This window comes from Ornithorhynchus anatinus, chromosome 17 (assembly GCF_004115215.2).
Source record: "Ornithorhynchus anatinus isolate Pmale09 chromosome 17, mOrnAna1.pri.v4, whole genome shotgun sequence".
In the NCBI taxonomy this organism is placed as follows: domain Eukaryota; kingdom Metazoa; phylum Chordata; class Mammalia; order Monotremata; family Ornithorhynchidae; genus Ornithorhynchus; species Ornithorhynchus anatinus.
Genome location: NC_041744.1, coordinates 31,809,620 through 31,830,833, shown reverse-complemented (window position 1 = coordinate 31,830,833; position 21,214 = coordinate 31,809,620). Strand labels below are relative to the sequence as shown.

The 21,214-nt window shown below is 37.3% G+C and overlaps 1 protein-coding gene across 6 annotated transcripts in view; it reads right to left on the bottom strand.

Annotated features, from left to right (window-relative positions):
- EPHA6 (EPH receptor A6) overlaps window positions 1–21,214 on the bottom strand; it is a 371,578-nt gene that overhangs the window by 70,946 nt on the left and 279,418 nt on the right. For all 6 annotated transcript variants that reach the window (XM_039914480.1, XM_039914479.1, XM_039914478.1 and 3 more), the window contains 2 exons: window positions 7,308–7,433; window positions 2,367–2,428 (listed from right to left, as the gene is read on the bottom strand). In XM_039914480.1, coding sequence (XP_039770414.1) covers window positions 2,367–2,428; window positions 7,308–7,433 — 188 coding nt within the window. The remainder of the gene's footprint in view (window positions 1–2,366; window positions 2,429–7,307; window positions 7,434–21,214) is intronic.

Here is a 21,214-nt window from a genome sequence, read left to right as displayed (position 1 = left end):
AACTAGTTGATCTGATTGCCACCACCAGTTTAGAAAGAGCATCCTTAAAATATTCCCCATTTGGGAGAGAGGTAGGACCTAGTCCATATAAGAAGAAAAAAGAAGCCCTGGAGAAAATATTATTAGAAAATAAGCCAGACACATCGTTGCCAAAAAAACCTCTCACCATGTGGAAAGGCAAAAGAAGCCATGCTATTGAGGAAGAGCTGAGAGGGTGTCACTGATCATTTGACTATTACTATCCCTGACTATTTAATTGTTTTCAAACTATTTAATTGTTTTCAAACATTTGTTTTCCACAGTAGGAATGATAATCATCCAAGAATATATTTAGAAATTGGTTTCAGAAAAAGACTACATGGTTCATTTCTCCAAACATTCAAAAAAAAATTTTTTCCTAAAGAGAATAATTGGTATGGCTCTACGATAACTCCAATATTGTGCTTAATTCACTTTACAGTCTTTGATCTGGATTAACAAGAAAAATTCAATTTTAACCACAGCATCACTGCTTATACTAATGGTTGTGTGGAACAGAAGGAGGGGTTGAAAGAATGCAAAAGTGAATGAGAATCAGGTAGGGAAGATAAGATGAACTCAACTCTCTGAGATAAAGTGAGAAAAAGCAACAGAAAAAAATACCACTGCAGGCTTTCCATCTCTTTGAAAGAGGGGAAAAAACCTCTGGTTGAAAACAGCCTAGTCAATAAAAATGGAAATACATTATGTGCCCCTTTAAAAGAATATTCTGTACTCTAAAAAGACTTCAGAGTTAACTCATTTCCCTTGTTTTTCTGGTTTAGAGTGTGCTCAGCCAATAGGTTACAGTTCCAAAAATTATTACAAATGTGGTGTCTTCTCCTGAGGGTATATGTAATATATTCCCTCGTCTGCCACTGATATCCACAGATCTATCTCCATACCAAATGATGGCCTCATAAATTTAAAATCACATTATAGTTTGGAAGCTTCAAAATACTATATCTTAGATGGTCCCAATTCTATTTTATTTTATATCGTTAAATGAAGTGATGATTTTAAAAGCTTCTCCTTTCATATGGGAGCAGTTCTTGGGGAGAAAAAAGATGAGGTGTATGGTTTCATTTGGAGAAATAAGGAAGATGGATGATTTATAGACAGAGATAAGAGATACTTCTGAAAGACAGGTGGCAGTTTGCCACTGACAAACCTCTTCAAGTTGTGAAGGTGGAACATCCAAGTGAAGACGCTCCCGACTCCACCAATTGCCTGTTGTGTGACCTTGAGTAAGTCATTTCTCTGTGCCTCAATTTCCTCATCTGTAAAATGGGGATTCAATATCTTTTCTCCCTTCTACTTAACAGTGTGAGCCCCATGTGGGATAGGGACTGTGCCTAATCTGCTGATCTTGTATCTACTTAGTACATTCCTTAGTACAATGTTTAGCCCATAGGAAGCACTTAAATACTATTATTATTATTAGGAGCCTCTTCCTGCAGGATTTTGTCCCCTGCCCAACAGGTGGGAGGTTTGGAGGGACTGCATTTCTTCGTCTACCTCCCCAGCATTCTCCTTTCATTTAAATGTTGTCTCAGTATCAATCAGGTACAACTTGTAGTGATACCATGTTACATTCCTAACCAAACATGTGTGGCATCATGAATGTTCTGGTTAGAATTTTTTTCATCCTTTGCACAGAGTTTCCCTCTACATTGCATTGGTGTTATGCACACAATATGTGCTGTCATTACAATAGTATTATATTAGAAAGATTAACTTCAAGACATACACTTTTCCCATGCAGACATGACCAATGAGTGTTAGCTACAGGAATGTCTGCTCTGACAACTTCTTTGAATCCAAATTGCCCTTTGCTAAATCATGCTTTCAGCCCCTCTCTCTGAATAATCAAACAATAGGAAACAAGGAAATAGGCTTAAACAGAGACCTTGTTTGCTAATTCAGTTTGAAAAATGTTGAAAGTATAATTATAGATGAGTTAGTGTACCACCAGCTCTACCCCCTCCAAGCAAAAATATCATCTACAAATTCTCTCAAAAGTGATGGAGCAAAATGAACAATATTCATATGTCACAAAGCTTGGGTTTCAATTTATCGCCTCCTTCCTAATAGCACTGTTTATAATACATTTGGCTAAATATGGTAACTGCATTTGTAGAATCAATTATCTTCTTCACTTTAAATCTTTTTTTGTGTGTTGTGCTTTAATGTATCCCTGTACCTAAGAAACTTACCCCATGGGGAATGCTGCAATTCTTCACTAAAAACCCACGAATAACATTAAGTTAACATTAATTTATGATAAATCATTCAAAACTTTAACTCCCAGTTACTTATTTTAATATCATCTGGAAATGACACCTCACCCGCAGGAAAGAGTCCAAGGATCCATTTTCCATGTATTCCACCACAATCATAACTGGTTTGCCTGTAAAAACAGTGGAAGAATTTATTAGGACAATAGATTTGTGAGATGGTGATTGATATTTCAGCTATTATGCCAGTTGACTGGTGTCCCATTAATTTAGAGTTATTCTGTTCCTATGGACTAAATGTGCCACTTTGGGTCTCCTAAAAAGAGTGGGTTTCTGATCAATAATGCCTTTACTGAGATATCATGTTCACTGATTTTATACAATGAGTCTGAGTTGCTCTTCTCAGCCTTTAAAACAATTCAACAAATGAAGACCCCAGGAGTTGAAACAGAAAGTTAAATTTAAAACAGCCTGACAATAGCTGTAAAACTCCTTAGTAATTATGGCTGAATGACATTAAATCATGTGTTTTGCAAAGCACCCGAGGAAAAGAAGAAAGGCTAAGTTCATAAATTGTCTTTAAAAATCATAAAGAATTGTCAAAGTCTATTCTTTTAATGAAAAGGACTTTAACTGGATAATTTCCAGTAGATTGATGAATGCAGTACAACTGTGGGAACTTGAAACTTATTCTGGTTTCCGGTCCATGTCATTACTGGACACAAATTAGATGAATGCTGTAAATGTGGCAGGCATAATGCTAAGAACAAATAATCTTTCTTTAATGTTGGAAAAGTAGCTCAAATAGTTCAACAGAGGAGTAATGCAGCTCATAAAATAAATAGAACTTACTCCATTTTCAATTTCCTATTTGCAGTTTTTACAATTCTCAAATGCTGTGTGTATACCAATTCCTACCGAAACTATCTGAATAACCCTCTCCGCAGCCAGATAATTACCTGATTTTACACAAAACAAACTCAAAATGAAATGAAATGTGCACCTAGTACCACACTTACTGTAATTTCTTTTTTCCTAAGGCCTTGAAGGTTTTGGGTTAGGGAATGGGATTATTAAATTATCACGATCTCTCTAAATGTCAGATTTTACATTTGGATTGCTGATTTAAAAGAAAAATGTGATGAAGGTTAAATGTAGCAACATAAGCTCAATTCTCATAAGGCTCCCAGTAGAGTTTCCTACTGGAGGCTGGTATTAACGTGCATTTGTAATAATACTGCAAACCTCAGATATTTGACTGAAAATGAAGAGAAACGTGGTCTCTCAGCTGACATTTTTGATGGACTGTTTTGTGGCCAACAGGAATCTAGAAGATCCAGTTTACAGATTCTCATTGGATGTTAGATCCAGTAGCTGTTTTTTTGATGAGCTTCAGAAGAAGGGAATCCTTGTTGGCAGTAGGGGATAATAGCTGGGTCATGGTGCTTCAAACCCTGGTGTGATCTACACTCTGGCAATATCAGCACACTACCAGCAAATCACACACTAAGTACTAAGGTTGCAACTGGATTATCTGACTCTTGAAGGAAACAAAGTTATGTCGTGGCATGGAGTTCTGGAGATAGACCTTAAAAAGATCAATTTTACATATACCACCTGGGGGAGGTATTTTGTGGAGTTTAATATTTCTAAGGAAGCTTCCACTTAATCAAAGGAAAAACAAGAATTGAAAAAAAACCCCTTCTAGTTAGTGGTGAATTCGAAGTTTGACACAAACACTTTTGCTGGAGAAGCACTGTGGCCTAGTGGGAAGAACGTGGGCCTGGGAGTCAGAGGATCTGGGTTCTAATCCCAGCTCCACCACTTGCCTGCTCTGAAATGATGGGCAAGTCAGATAACTTCTTTGTGCCTCAGCTACCTCATCTGTAAAGTGTGGATACAATATCTGTTCTCCCTCCCTCTTAGACTGTGAGCCCCTGGTGGATAGGAACTGTGTCAAATTTGCTTATATTGTATCTATCTCAACACTTTGTACAGTGCTTGGCTCTTGGCAAATACTATTATTATGATGATTATTTTACCCTCTGTTCAGCCGCTTCTGCAACTATGGTAGCAGCTATGAAAATCTAAGCGAAAGGGCTGCATTTCTGAAATATTGTCTCTTTCACTGGACAAGAGGCATGGCCTAGTGGATAGATCATGGGCCTGAGAGTCAGAAGGACTTAGGTTCTAAACTGCTTGACCACCTGCCTACAGTGAACTTCAGCAAGTCATTTTACTTCTCTCTGCCTCAGTTAACTCATCTGTAAAATGGGGATTAAGACTCTGAGCCAAATGTGGGACATGACTGTGTCCAACCTGTATCTACCCCAGTACTTTGTACAATCGCCTTAATGCTTAACCAATATCATAAAATAAATATGGTAAGCACTTAAATACATAAAAATTGGTATACCAAAAAGACACAGGCAATGCAATAAAAGGCTAGCAAGCTAAATATTTATAATATATGATGAAATTCAGCAGTCAAGAACAATGAATTATTTCTGAAACTGTGAAATGAGCATGCTGCTATATACATATATAGCTGGACAGAAGTTATATTGGTGAGAAGAATGTGCTCTGCTCCATTTATACGTCTACCATCATATTTCTTGTTATAATTTACAAAATTTCTTTCTGGAAAAAAATGAACCCAGAATCCACCTAATCAGTCAGCCAATCATACTTATTGAGTGCTTACTGTGAACAGGATACTGTATTAAGGGCTTGGGAGAGTCCAATATACCAGACATACTCCCTGCCCACAATGAGCATACAGTCTAGAGTCAAATCTCTTGACATTTAGCTTATTTTTTCTTTATATACAATTTTCCTTTACTATATTTTATCCTAATTTCCCAGTTCTGTAACACTCTCCATTATTTTATTAGTTGTAGCACTTTCACTCATTCATATTTACTGAACACTTTCTGCATGCAAGGCACTGTACTAAGCGCTTATAGTTTGCTTTGAATGTACTGTAATTTATCTGTATCCCTCTAAATGTAAGCTCCTTGTGGGCAAGGAATGTGTGTACCAACTATACTCTCCAAAGTGCTTAGTACAGGGCTCTTCAAACAGCAAGCACTCAATAAATATGATTGATTCTGCTAGGGTTTCAGTGTTTGTAAAAACCAGGATGGCTCCTCTTTCTTCTTATGCCAGTTGAGGATGCCAATTCTGCTTACACACATTTAAGGTGAAAATAGATATTTTTAAAAAGTCCTGTACCAAAGAAGCCCACCTGAAACAAATTCTGTCCAAAACAAATTATGGTGAGTGTGATTCTGAAATATTATATCAACTTTTTAAGTTTTGAGAGAGATGACCCTCTCGTCTTGGGCCTTAAATGCACAGAAAATCTCCAATGTAATGATCTTTAGCCTCATTTAAAAAAAACCCCAAATGATCTCTCATGAAGTGCCTGGATTTTGATGCCTTAAATAAACATTTAAGGAGTGGTGTGCAGCTATCACCCACTCAACAATAACTGGAGAGGATCTTGGAAAACTATATGGAATGCTTTATATTAGTGGGGCTTCCATAAGATGGCATACCACAATGTAAATAAGTGGATTTTTCTTATAGTGAGCATTTCTATTCAGTTGATATAACTGTAGTTTTATCATGGGAACCAGAACATTCTTATTTTCACTGACACTTAGCTAAGAATCCAGTAAGAGTTGTTCCCTCCTCTGCAGTTGGACGATGCTTACCAATGATTAATCTGGCATTATCAATTATGAGTTGAAGTTGGAGCTGATACTGTTAGAAACTTGGCTGAAGCAGAGGCCTCTTTCATTACAATCTTCATTTTTTGGTACATTTTCCCATCTACAAAGCTAAAACCAGAGATATCTCCTGCAACCTGGCATTCTTGGAAATATTGGAGAGTGCTTCTTATCCAAGTCAATGGTTGGGAAATCACAGGAAAAGAGTAGTTAAAGTACTGCAAAATTGGAGTAGTGGATCCTGAGTTTGGAAGGAAAGAGGTAATTCTATCCATGGGCTTGATTTGGAATTAATGGAGGTCAGAAGAGAAGGTGGCCAAAATTCAAAGCAAGTATTGTATCATCAATCAAGATGCAAGCTCATTAATACCCTTTTTCCCGCTGGCATAGTCACTTGGAAAACTTAAGTTTCCTGATGTCAATAAAAAGTAATTCCACAAGACTGCTGCTATATTGTGCATTCAAGGCAAAGAGAAGAGTGAACACCTGCACTGAAATTCAATAGCACATCTATTTTCTGTACCTGCTAGCCTGGAGCCATATTTCATTTGTGCTTTCAATTGTGAATGGCAGTCTATGGTGGGCAGGGGGAAGGGAGAGAGAGGGGAAGGGGAAGTTGTCAGTGATGCAGAATGCTGGTATAGAACTGTATTTATCTCAGTGATCCTAATTTCAATTGGAAGGATAAGGTTTAAGAGAGGAAAATTCAACTAATGAATATTATGAGGAAAATTCAACTTATGAATAAGAATGAGAATGCCTCAATATTTTCCCTACAATGACATAGAGATGTGTGTTTGCAAAACCTCTCGAGGAGAAGACAGTACTCAGACTCAGTTTCTGATTGCTTTTCTAATAATAATAGTAATGATAACTGTGGTATTTGTTAAGCGCTTACTACTTATATCTCCCAACTCTATGGTAGAGTACTGTTCCAAATATTTAGTACAGTGCTCTACACAGCAGCATGATGTAGTGGATAGAACACAGGCCTGGGAGTCAGAAGTTCATGGGTTCTAATCTCATCTCTGCCACTTGTCTGCAGTGTGATTTTGGGCAAGTCACTTGACTTTTCTGTGCCTCAGTTACCTCATCTGTAAACTGGGGATGAAGACTGTGAGCACAGCGCAGGACAGGTACTGTATCCAACCCATTTTGCTTGTATCCACCCTAGTGCTTAGTACAGTGCCTGGCACAAAGTAAGTGCTTAACAAATACCATCATTATTATTACCAAATACTATTGATTGATTCAGCTTGTCATCCATTAGTGCTGCCCCTTGGTGGGGAAAGACTCCAAAGACACTTGGGATACCTACCAGCCGGAATCCTAGTGGGCAGAGATCCTCCTGCTGACACAGGATGCGGGGCTGGGATGCTATTTAAAAATCCTGCCCTCAGGAAGCTGGGACAGAGCGTCTCCACCCCAATGGACGGAAACGATCCTTTTAAGAGATAAAAAAAGAAGAGTGTAATTAATTAAACAGGCTATTTGCTACACACAAAAAACTCATTTACCTGAAACAAAAGCTAAATTCACTAATGCACAGTTGCGTGTCAACAAACTGTGAAATAAAAAGTCTTGGCAATCCATTTCTTTTTCTGAATCAGTTAAATTAGTTAAGAAAGAGTACTATGTTTCAAACCTATTACCAAAACCTGACCTGAAGCAGAGCTGCAAAAGGCTGGAAATTGACACTAACCATCTGGATTCTCTCTTTGAAGTGAACTTAAATGCATACAAATTCTACATGTAGCAGGACACTGGATTGGAGATCCACTGTGCAGGTCTAGGTAGAAAATCACTAACTCTAAACTTACAGACTGTAAGTCTGTAAGTCCGCTTCTAGACTGTAAGCTCCTTGTGGGCTGGGAACATATCTACTAACTCTGTTAATATTGTACTCTCCCAAGTTCTTTGTACAGTGCTTGACACACATTAAGTACTCAATAAATAAGATAAATTGATTGATCAACTGTAGGAACTGTGTGCCTTTTTCTAGAAGAAAAATATCAGCCAATCTTGAACTGTTCATCTTTTTTTCAGTAAGATCAATACACATGATTTATTGGCTTGTGGAAGTGAAACATTTTAGTTGCGCAGAGTGAACAAAACTAGTATTTAAACCACATACACATACAATGAAGGGACCTTAGGACTTTTCATAGGGCCATGATTGCGAATACTCAACCATCTAAATGCTATGGGAAGATATACGTTCTCTGAAGGTATTTCAATAATCCCCTTCAGAAGGGCATTCACGGAAATACCAGTTGGAGCTCTGATAGAGTGATTTGTTGAATAATGACTTTCAGGATTTGAGCAAAGGAATAGAGAACTTTCATCTAGAGAGTAATTTAGTCACTCAGAGTCTTCTACTATCAAAGAAATAAACCCATATGTCATAATTTTAAGACAACTATTACAAATATACTCTAAGGGAATTGGATTAAGATTGAAATATATTGTTACGCAAAATTAAGTCACAAAACTAAGTGCTACCTTAGGAAAAATAACAATTGTGAAATTTTGCTCTTTTTTTGTTGTCTGGTAATAAAAATTCTTTATTCAGAGAACTCCCAATTATCCACTAAATTTGAGTTATACTCATTTCATTTTCTCTGCCAGTGCACATAAGACATTGATAGTGAGAGCACTGAAAGTGGTTTCCAAGTGGAAAAATCACTGCTCTTTCTGTCTCTAATATATTAACTGTCTTGAGCATTGTTAACTAAAAAGAGCACAAACAAGTGCTAAAGTATTTCTAAAACTTTGAGAGATCTGCAAATGATGACCCATAGTAAGCACTTAAGAAATGTTACAAATATTATGATGAAATGCCTGGACAGTCACTGCAATCTGATGTCACTTTCAATAGATAGTGTCATTAATTACTTTTATTTTGTCCTGTTTATAAGACTCATCTATTAAATTCTAAATTGTCCCTATTTGGCTATTTCCCACACACTGCTTTGTATAGCATAAAGATTTTCTTATTCGTTGGAAAAGGAGTTTCATTGCCATGAGATGGGACACAATCTATATTTAAATGCACATAAAAAGTCATTCCCATTTCCATAAAATGGGGAGGAAGACAGGGAAAATCTTCTATAAAAAATTAATCCTTGCTAATACACAATCACTGGAAAAATTAAGGCTTTTAAAAGGATGAAAATGGCTATAAATCTTTCCTGAGTCTGTTGAATTTATTTAATTTGCAGTCATAAAAATGAAATACTAACCTGTGGAAGAAAATAAAAATATAGAAAAGAGTAATCACTTTTAAGGAGATTAAAAAAATGAATGAAGTGGGATATAGTATTATATATTATAATCTTTTGTGGAATACAGACATAATTCCTCTTTTCCTCTGCAAGAGCCTTTTTGATGACAATATCATCCTGTAACATTAAGATGTCCATTTTTTGAGCTCTGTAAATGAAACTAACTCTGCAAGTACAAGTATTATTTTATTATATAATTATTTATTATATTATTACTATAATTATAATGATTACTGTTGTTCTTGTTTTGACAAGCTGTCATTTTCCCAAATAGTTTTCATCTCTCTAAAGCTTGCTGTGACATTTATAATGGCTTTGTTGTTCTTAGATTATAAATGCGAAATGTAAATTTTTTCATTTATTAGGGTTTTCCTCATCTTTATGTAAATATAAATTAGTCAGAAGGACCTAATGTTCTAATCCCGGATCTGCCACATGTCTGTTGTGTGACCTTGGGCAAGTCAGTTAACTTCTCTGGGCCTCAGTTACCTCATCTGTAAAAATTGAGGATTAAGAGTGTGAAATCCATGTGGGACAGGGATTGTGTCCAATCTGATTCCCTTGTATCTGCTCCAGTGCTTAGACTAGTGCCTGGCATAAAGTTAAATGCTTAAAAAGTACAGTAATTATTATTATTAAATTCATTTTACATTTACAGAAGGGAAAAATAACTATTCCTACATAAATTGATATTGGACTTCTAGACTGTGAGCCCATTGTTGGGTAGGGAGTGACTCTGTTTCCCAAATTGTACTTTTCAAGTACTTAGTACAGTGCTCTGCACACAATAAGCACTCAATAAATACAATTAAATGAATGAATATTTTCCAATTTCTAATAAGTTTGGACAAAGTGACACATGGGTTCTATAAAGGGAAACTAGAAACATAGTATTCCCTCTTGAGAAATGAAAATTTTTAGAAAATTAGCTTCAAGTTGAAACTAGTTCCAACAGATTAAATGCATGGTTCCTTTTAGGAGTCTTAAAAGAATCACATAACCACAGGTATCCCTAAAATTAAACTAGTATCACCCTTCAACTTCAGAAGTCAGTTTTGATCCAGGCTTAAAAGTCCTGGGAATCAAATGGAATTAAATATCACACATCACTCATTTGTTTTTGTCTTTTATTTCTCATTCAAGTCACTTTGTTTTTATAGATTGTTCCTTCTGCTACTGCTATTCAATAAGTCCGAACAAAATATTAAAGGAAAGAATAGCATTTCTGCATGGTTTGATTTTTATGAGCTATTCCTTGAGCTTGTCTTTTCAGAACTCTCTTTTGGCTTATAATTGGTTTCCTTAACCCTTTTTTTTTTTTAACCATAAGCCTTTTTCTTAATGCTTTGAAACAACTTTTCTTTTCCTGTGTGAACTCAAAACACTTCAGTTTTGTCTCTGAGCAGAAAAAACCCCATAAACAAACACCACCACCAAACAGCTCCAAATCTGCCAAAGAAATGAATATGATTAAGAATTAAATGTATTATGGAGGGCATAAATGCTAATGGTATTTAAAAGTCAAGATGCAGGAGATTTTGAAAAGCAAGCACCAATTCCTTCCTTTCACTCACTATAATGAACAGTCATTTAGTCTGTGCTTCTCCAATGCCACTGAATGAAACATTCTGTCGCGTGATAGGAAACTCAGTTACGCTGGAGTACTGGAGCTAATCCCGAATATGGCTGAGTGTTGCCAATTTACTCAACCCCAAGATTCTGGTCAAAGCCCATCAACTGCATCATTTATTCAGTAGTCACTTTAAGAGAATGGATGGAAAATGGTCTGGGATCAGGTTTAGATTGGTTAACTCACTGTTGGACTCATTATAAGAGTAAAAAAAACCTGAACAGAGATTTAGTTTCTTTGCATCAAAGCCATATTGCTATACTGATGTTAATCCAGCTATGCTGGGTGGGAGACATGAGGAGAATTCAAGACAGTGGGATACCCAAATAGTTACTGTACAATGAGCTGAAAAGTGAAAGCCACGAAAGAGGAAATATTTTAAGGAAGCAGTAAAATAAAGTGTTGGACAAGGCTTCACTTTAACCAGAAGTCAGTACCCAAAGACAGATCAGTATAGTGCACTGCAATTGAGAAATAAGCAACTCTTGTCAAATTGAACCTTGGAAAGGGACCATGAGACAAGGAGCACAACAAGCACAATTCCAGGTACAACAAACAATAAATATGGCAGCACAACAACAGGCAGTACATTGTGGTACCAAATGTTAGTCCCACCCTGACCTTATCAACCACATCCACATACACTCTCAGAGATAAATGTCATTGTTAGAGGCATCTTTTTATAGGGCAAAGAACAATTATATTAGGACACAGAATAAGCAGGGAATTTGTTTTAGGAATTCTGATTAATTTAATTGCAAACTGGTGGAGTTCACAGGCCCTGAAAAAGATTTTCTGGACAGCACCTCTAATGCTCATTACTTCACATGCCATGACAAAAATATATCTTTGCAGGACATAAGAGAAAATTCAGGATGTGGAACCAGGAACATAAGGTTGTGTGGTAATACTGTTGAACATATGACTTTCAGTAGAAGAAAACTATTTTTGCATGTACCTTATGTGTTAAAATTACTTCAATCACGTGGGGGATGGTGTTTCTAGAATCTGAAATAGGGCAGTCATTTGTCCAGTTCTATACTGGATAGTTTCATCTTTGTCTCCTGACCAATACAGATACAGTTCCAGATACTAACTACTGACCGTCTGCTCCTGATACTGATTGACTACTGTCAATAGTCCAGATGCTTTTAAACATCCAGTTTCCCTTTGCCTTAGCTCCTTTCACCAGTGGCATGGCTTGGAAACAGAAATCTGAGAAGAGAGAGTGCTAAGGCTTTGAAGCAAGTTTTGGGAATCTGGGGTTAATATAATAACAGTGGTATTTGCTAAGTGTTTTCTATGTGCTAAGCACTGTATTAAGCTCTGGGATAGACACAAGATAATCAAGTTGGAAACAGTCCCTGTTCCACATGGGGCTCACAGTCTAATTAGAAGGGAGAATGGTTATTTACATCCCCATTTGACAGATGAGGAAACTGAGGCAGAAAGAAGATAAGTGACTTGCCCAAAGTCATACAGCAGACATCAGGGATTAGAACCCAGGTCCTATGAAGGCTTTTTCCACTAGGCCATGCCTTCTCTAGGTTTCTCCTATCTCTTAAAATAATCTTTTAGGTTTCGGGAGGATTTGGATGGATATCTGCAAATAGATGGGTAAGATATCATTTTCAATGCCTTGCCCATGTCTTCCCCCTGGCCTGGAACTCCCTCTCTAGTTATATACAATAGACCACCATTCTCCCCACCTTCAAAGCCTTACTAAAACCACATCTCCTCCAAGAGACCTTATTTCCCCAACTCCCTCTCTCTTCTGCAACAGCTATGCATTGGGTTTGTACCCCTTAAGCACTTAAATCACCTCACCATCAGACCCACATTTAGACATTAAAATAAATTATGTATATGTACATATCTTTCCAACTAGCTTATGGGCAGAGAACATGTCTATCAACTCTACTATACTGTACTCTTCCATGCATTAAGTACAGGAATCTACACACAGGAAGTTCTCAGTAAATACCACTGATTGATCTGTGAGAGGCTATCGGTGACTTGCCCTGTTCTGAAAAGGATTAGATTATTGTTCAAGCTATCTTGTTGGTTTCTTATTGTATTTTAAAAATACTGGTTTGAATAAAAACTCGCAGTGCTTAATAATATAATGAGCTAGATATTTTGTATGATGACGATTGCTGGGATTTAATTTATCACATTTAGCAAGATGGATTCTAGTGAAAAAGCCTGAAACATGAAGATGGTATTTGGAAGTGGTTTGGGTCAAGTTTCATTTCTACTACCCTCAAACTGTTATTTAATTAAGTTGTCATAAATGACTTCATATTCTCAAAGACAAAGTCATGAGATTGTTTTTTAAAGATTTAATATTTAAAGAGAAAAACTGCATTCACCCACTAAAACACCCAAGAAAAATAAAGTGAATAACTTGAAATGAAATGCTAACTCCTTTCTAATGTTGTTTTAAAATGATTTGCTCTCTGTTCCTCTTGGGCATGTCTCCAGCCTTGTAATTCCTCAGAGAGTATAGCACTCCACGCCAGTGGACATTTAACAGTGTTAAATGGATGTTCTCATTGGTATTATTGAAGAAAAAAGGTGACAAATTTGCTTCCAAGGAACTAGTCCTCTCCCAGTTAAGCCATCAATTTTGTTGACATTTGTCTAAAAACTTATTTCAAGACTTTTTGTGACTTTTAAAAAGGATGATGCTCTCTTAATATTTAATTTCACAATATAAACATGATTATCCTTATTCAGCCTTTGAATATTGATGTCTTTAACTTAAAAAGGTATCTAATTTCACAGCCACGCTATCTGTAGTCTTGGATACAAATCAACCATTAGCATCAATACGGCTGATCTAGCAGAGCTACGGGAGAGAACTGTTTCCTGAAAGTAGCTACTCACCCATGTAAGATAAATTTAGTGCTCTGGCAAAGATAATTCACTAAATGCTACCCTAGTGCCCTGGATGAGTTCATTCAACTTCAGTTGAATGAGTAGCTGGATCAGAATCAAGTGCTGAGAATTACCCATTTATACTCTGAGTTAGATTTCAAATGGAATGTTCTTTAATTGACTGAATGGAATTTGAGGGTAACCTGGGTGTATGAATATATGCTACCTAATTATAAAGCCCCACTGAAGCAAGCTTTTTAAATTACTTTTCCAGAGAACTGAACAGCAAAGATATACAGAGCTGACATTTTCAGAAAGGAAAGAGCAGACACCAATACTCTTGTGGACTGTAATCACAGAGTTTCAAGCAGGTCCTAGTGAGTTTACACCTAGGTAGAGATTCAGTTATATTCATGGGAATTGTTTTTATAGAAAAAGAAAGGCCTGGCAAAGACAATTTAGACACATCAAGAATTAAATCAAGGGACTAGTCAGTGACATATGTACAAAGAACATTAGGGACATGTAATATGATGGGTGTAGTAAGAGCAGGAATACCTGTAGATTGACTATCCTTTCTTAAACTCATTGTGGGCAGGGAATGTGTTCGTTATGTTGTTGTGTTGTATTCTCCCAAGTGCTTGGTTCAGGGCTCTGTATACACTAAGCACTTAATAAATATGATTGATTGCATGAACTTTTAAATTTTGCATTCCAACATATGCACATATATTTCAAACAGTTTGCATTTAAAGAAGTTCCAAGTGCCTTTTCCATCTATTTTAAACCTTAATATCAATCAAATGAAAGAAGCAGTATGGCCTAGTGAAGAGAAAACGGGCTTGAGAGTCAGAAGGTTCTGGGCTCTAGTCCCAGCTCTACCACTTGTCTGCTGTGTGATCTTGGGCTAGTCATTTTACTTCTCTGTGCCTCAGTTACCTCATCTGTAAAATGGGGATTAAGAATGTGAGCCCCAGGAGAGACACAGACTGTGTCCAAACTGATTAGTTTGAATCTACCCCAGCGCTTAGAACAGTAACTGGCACATAGTAAGAGCTTAACAATACCACAATTATTATTACGATTATTCAATTTAGATAAAATTTGTCAAAGAAAATGTGAGGTGGAAAAGACATTTTTGGAGGCTTTCTAATGCCAGTTTTGGGACTGAAAAGAAGACTGTAAGCCCGTCAAGCGGCAGGGACTGTCTCTATCTGTTGCCGACTTGTACATTCCAAGCGCTCAATAAATACTATTGAATGAATGAATGATGAGAGGTCATGTTTAGACAAAAACAAAAAGAGTTTAATCCAAAAGGTCTTCTCTTTCTCCTTTCCATTGTAATAACATCGACCGAATCATGGCTGAGAGCCTATAGGACAATCTCTCTTTAGGAAGTAAACTACTGCTTTATGAATCACTAAGTGTGGCCATTTGTGGCTATTTAAGATTACGAAAGAGACTATTAGTAGTAAATGGAAATAACAGTCGGGTCATTGACAGCTTCCTTAAAAACTTGAAGGGTATCTGGCTTCTTGCCTTGTATTGCATCCAAGGCAGTTTGTTTAAACCAGAGGCATTTAATAACTCTAATGAGGAAAACAATGAAGATATTCATACTGTTTATGAAAGTATGAGAATGCACGCATTGTTTTTTAAAGGCACAAATTTAATATAGTTTGATGACCCTAAAGTTGACACTTCTACCCATGAGATTTTTATTCATCAATGGATGTGGGTATTGTTGGTTAAACTAATGCATGAGTGACATTGCCTAGCCCATTGTGTGCTTGTTGGGGGGGAGGGTGGGGTGGATGTGTGTGTGTGTGTGTGTGTGTTGCTTTCAGGATGTTCATAGGGATTTTGCATGTGGAATCTATGATATGTGATTGTTCAATACTGGCGATTATAATAATAATAATAATGTTGGTATTTGTTAAGCGCTTACTATGTGTCGAGCACTGTTCTAAGCGCTTGGGGGAGATACAAAGTAATCAGGTTGTCCCACCTGAGGCACACAGTCCTAATCCCCATTTTACAGATGAAGTAACTGAGGCACCGAGAAGTTAAGTGACTTGCCCAAAGTCACACAGCTGACAGGTGGCGGAGCTGGGATTAGAACCCATGATCTCTGACTCCCAAGCCCGTGCTCTTTCCACTGAGCCACGCTGCTTCTAGAAACTGAAGCTGCTTATAGAAACTGAATCCTAGGAAGCAGATAGATTTGATTTTGTTGACCTTGACATATAAAAAATATAATTTCCACTATTATTATCCATCTCTAAACCACTATTCCCTTGGCATTCAAATCGTGGAATCCAACATACAAGTTTTGAGGAAGACTTAAAAATAATAATAATAATAATAATGGTATTTGTTAAGCACTTACTATGTGCTAAGCACTGTTATAAGTGCTGGGGTAGATACAAGGTAATGAGGTTATCCCATGTGGTGCTCATAGTCTTAATCCCCATTTTACAGTTGAGGTAACTGAGGCACAGAGAAGTTAATAGGCTTGCCCAAGGTCACACAGCCGAAAAGTGGCACAGCCAAGATTAGAACCCATATCCTCTGACTCCCAGGTCTGTGCTCTTTCCACTAAGCCAGGACTTCAGTGGTTAGAACCCAAGGAGAGATAATCTTTAAAGCATGATATTATCATCAGTACCCAATAAACTTGGAAGTAGTAGAACATAAAAGAAAAACTACTAAATGATTAGTAACTGAAGTAAATCCATTAATCAGAATGCAGTGCTTTGGGATACAAGAAACCTTTTATTTTAGATAAATTGCTGGGTAGAAACGGTACCTTTCACACTTGCTTACAATGTTGACTGAAGGATAGAAGTAAAACAATAAAAATAATCTCATGGGTTTTAACAACTCAGAGGTGTAGTAGCTTATCAGAAAATAGTGTGGGAAAAATGAAAATGGTGGCTTGGCTTCCACAGCCATTAACATGTAACTTCTATTGACCTTATAAACTCTGTTTTGACCTTGATATTCAAAATGCTGATATGGCTTAGCCATTATTCTTTGGTAAACTGAGAGAGTCAATTTCTCAGTAAGTGCTAGGTACTCAATCTCAATTAAAGACTATTTAATAGAGAACACAGAGGCAGGAAAGCACCAGCAGGCCTTAAAAAGATGATAAAGGAGAGTTACTATGGAATTGGAAATGTCAAGTCAGAAATTTCTCTTGACTTATGGAAAAATGATTTATTACTTAGATGCAATTTTTGTTAGGGAGGTTATATCATAATGAAATATGAAAAAAAATTGGCATTTAGAAATAATAGTACAAAAATAGGTCATAGATACATCAATTCTTCTGAAGGGTCAGCTTTTTAACTTTTTAAGTCAGCTCCAGAAATTTATCAAATAGTATTTTCATTTTGGAGAAATGACCAAGCATGTAGTCTCAGTACACAAAAGTGGTTAATTTTTAAGCCTGTTTCAATTTTAAGTTATTACTTTTATATCTATAATGTCCCTTTACTATAAATCCAAGTCTACCTAAGTATAAGCAGCATAGCTTAGTGGAAAGAGCATGGCCTTGAGTGTCAGAGGTCGTGGGTTCTAGTCCCAGCTGTGCCACTTCTCTGCTGTGTGACCTTTGACAAGCTACTTAACTTCTCTATGCCTCAGTTACCTCATCTGTAAAACGGGGATGAAGACTGTGAGCCCCAACGTGGGACAACCTGATTACCATTTATCTAGCCCAGTGGTTAGATCAGTGCTTGGCACATAGTAAGTGCTTAACAAATACCAACATTATTAATTATTATTATAATCAAATACTTTGCTTCAGAGCAGCCCAATACACAAGCTAAATTTTTTTTAGGGAAAGTAGCAAAATTAACACCCACTGTATTTTTAAAGGCTGGAAAAAAAATCATCTCTAGAATACAGTGGAAATGCTGCTTTGCTGTCCTTCATTTAGAAGAAAACAACACTGAAGGCAAAACCTTAATCTGGTGTGTCACATGCCTGAGAAGACTGATGTGTGACTGACATCCTCAAGATCTCTCATTGTTTTTCTCTGTTATTGCATCACAAGAAAGAGGTTAATCTGGTATGGTGCTCTGATAAGCCCGTTTTTAATCACAGTAGTATGCATAAAGATAAGGCCCAAGCCGGCCAGCTGAGATGGCCTGTAAGCATAAGCTAAGAAGGCCAATTCATGGTAATAAATACGTCAGAGAAATCATTAGTACAAGTTAGCATCACATCACTGCCAACCAGGGTTGGAATAATATGTACACAGGTAAATTCTTTTTTGTTAGCTAAACATTGCCATATTCAGGATGAAGAACTACAGAATCGTAAAGCTGGAGAGAGGAGAAGCAGCGTGGCTCAATGGAAAGAGCACGGGCTTTGGAGTAAGAGGTCATGGGTTCGAATCCCAGCTCTGCCACTTGTCAGCTGTGTGACTGTGGGCAAGTCACTTAACTTCTCTGTGCCTCCGTTACCTCATCTGTAAAATGGGGATTAAGACTGTGAGCCCCACGTGGGACAATCTGATTCCCCTGTGTCTACCCCAGCGCTTAGAACAGTGTTCTGCACATAGTAAGCACTTAACAAATACCAACATTATTATTATTATTAGTTTATGCTTGTCCTTTTTCAAAAAATAGCCCTGAGGGAGAGAGACACCCCAATCTTTTTCTGAAGCTTTTCCCAGAGTTTTTACCACATGATTGTCAAGAAGTTTTCTCTATGCTCAACCTCACCTCCTGTAATTTAAATCTGTTCTTGTTCTCTGTGTGTGTGTGTATGCGCGCGCATGCATGCACACACCTGCCCTGCTTGAGACACAGAAAAGTTGTTCTTTTTTTGAACACTTTTCAGATGAGTATCACCAGTAGCATTCACTGAGCTGCCAGTGTGCAGAGCCCTGCACAAGTGCTTCTCAGAGTTCTTTAGAAGACACTATCCCTGCTTTCAAGAGCTTACAGACTAGTTGGGGACTTAGAGACTTACATATATGTTAGAAAGAGCCTGGGCTTCGGGGTCAGAGGTCATGAGTTCGACTCCCGGCTCTGCCACTTGTCAGCTGTGTGACTGTGGGCAAGTCACTTCACTTCTCTGTGCCTCAGTTCTCTCATCTGTAAAATGGGGATTAACTGTGAGCCTCACGTGGGACGACCTGATTACCCTGTATCTCCCCCAGCGCTTAGAACAGTGCTCTGCACATAGTAAGTGCTTAACAAATACCAACATTATTACCAAACAGCAATATAGAATCCAGAACATGACAGGATCACAAGGACACAGTAAAACAAAGCCTCAGACATCCCAAGTTAAAAACTAGGAGTAGTTCAACATTGCGTACTACTATCAAGAAAGGAGGGACTGTTTTTGAGCAACAGCTTCAGTAGGAATGAGATAGTACAAGGCCTTGAAAACATCAAACAAAACAACACAAGAAACTGAGAAGTTATGTTACTTGATTTAGGTCATATAGCAAACAAGCATCAGAGCCAGGATTAGAACCCAGATGCTCTGATTCCTAGGACCATACACTTTCCACTATACCCCATTACTTCCCAAGTTCCATGGATAATTTCATAATTATCTGTGTTTCTTCAGTCATAACAATTGCCAGTAAGCTAGTATTATTTCATAGATTGATTAAAAATTATTCAGAAATACTTCTTAGAACATGGATTCTATAAATGCCAATATTAACTGCTGTTTAAACAGGCTCCAAATAAATTGAATTGTAATCTGTGATTATTTAATTATAACCAGAACTATCAAGTCACGTACAAAATGTGCCCCAAAATATTTTAATCAGTCCTAATTCCCTTGAATTATCTATGGCACCTGATTCTGAATACAATGATCTCCAAACAAATATTTTTAGTTCTTGGGAGCTTCATGGCTTTTCTTCAATTGTTATATTTGTATTTGTCTCTCTGAGACGTTAGATGAGGGCTGAGTTGTCTCATTTTTATGAGTTATACATAGGATTCTCTTAGGATGAATACTAAGGCCTTTATTACTGACTGTAAACCTCTCTCCCCTTGATAAATGGATTAGATACCCTGGGTAGGTCTATGCTGATATTTACCTCTGTATTTCATTTCCTCTTTTTTTTCTTGACATTTGATCTTATATTAGAGAGTGCTCAGAGGGTGTTGGATAGGCCAGGCTTTTTGCTAAACGTATGGAAACTAGTCTTCTTAGACTGAATAGTACTGCTACTAGTCTCAATGGGATGGGCACTTCCTAACAAAAAAATTTTGAGATGACATTGGGCTTAAGAACTGTTATTCTAAAACAACAAAAAAAGACTTCTACAATCTTTTTTTTTTCTTTCTGGTACTTTGTTTTAAATTATTGAACCTTGACAGGTTTTTTATTTAATTTTAATCAGTTTGCTTCTGTGGGGGGCATATTCAGCCCCTGGGCTTTGCAAAATTTGCCAGAGCTCTGAAACATACAAGACAATCAGATCAGACATAGTGTCTTTCCAACACAGAACTCAGCATCTAGAATGAGTATCCATGAATCTCATCCCCATTTCGGTTAAGTGAGTTACCCAAGGTAGCGCACCAGGCCAGTGGCAGAGACAGGACTAGCACCCACATCTCTTCATTTCCAGACCCACATTCTTTCCACACGGTCTCTAAGAATGAAGTCCTGACCTCATTTTGGATCGGAACCCTGATCTCTGGTAATGCTGAGATGCCTTTTCCTAATTGGATCCCAACTGGTTTCCTAATGGGACTGAGGAGCCCAACCTTTAACAAATCTCCCTGCTGGAGTTGGAGTGTGCATATCTGAATCTCTGCAGAAATGCAGGCACTGATATTGAGCGGCCTAATCTTAGCGCCTGTGTGTCTTTCTGAACAGTGGGGTCTACTGGCAATAGCATGCTTCTCCATAAGATAAGCAGTGAATATCTTCTTCTTCACTGCTTATTGCCCAGTGGTGCAAGAACCAATGCTTTGTGAGTAACAGCAGCTAATCTGACTATGACACAGATTTCTGCCTTAGCTGTGCCCTTATATTTTCTTTGAAAAGCTGCTTGGGATTGGGTAAGTGGATTTCACCGTCTTTATAAAGCTGCTTTTTTTTTAAGCTTGCAGTACTTAACCACTTTGTAACTCAAAAGGGACCTTCTTTTTAGAAAAGCTTAATATGACAATCAATTTGCATAATGAACATCTTTCTCAGCTGCAAGCAATCGCATTTCCAGTTAGATTTTATGGTTTCTCAAATAAGATGCCATTCCACTATGACCTGATGATGATGAGTGAGAAGTCTGTAAATTTACAGAAATAACTTGTGATAAACACAATCTATACATGAATTATTCCTGAAAGCACAAAGGCTGAATTTAATGTTTGTAAGACCTGGAGAAAATTAAACATTGTGAATTGTGATTTGTTAAGTACTTACTGTGTCCCAAACAACATACTA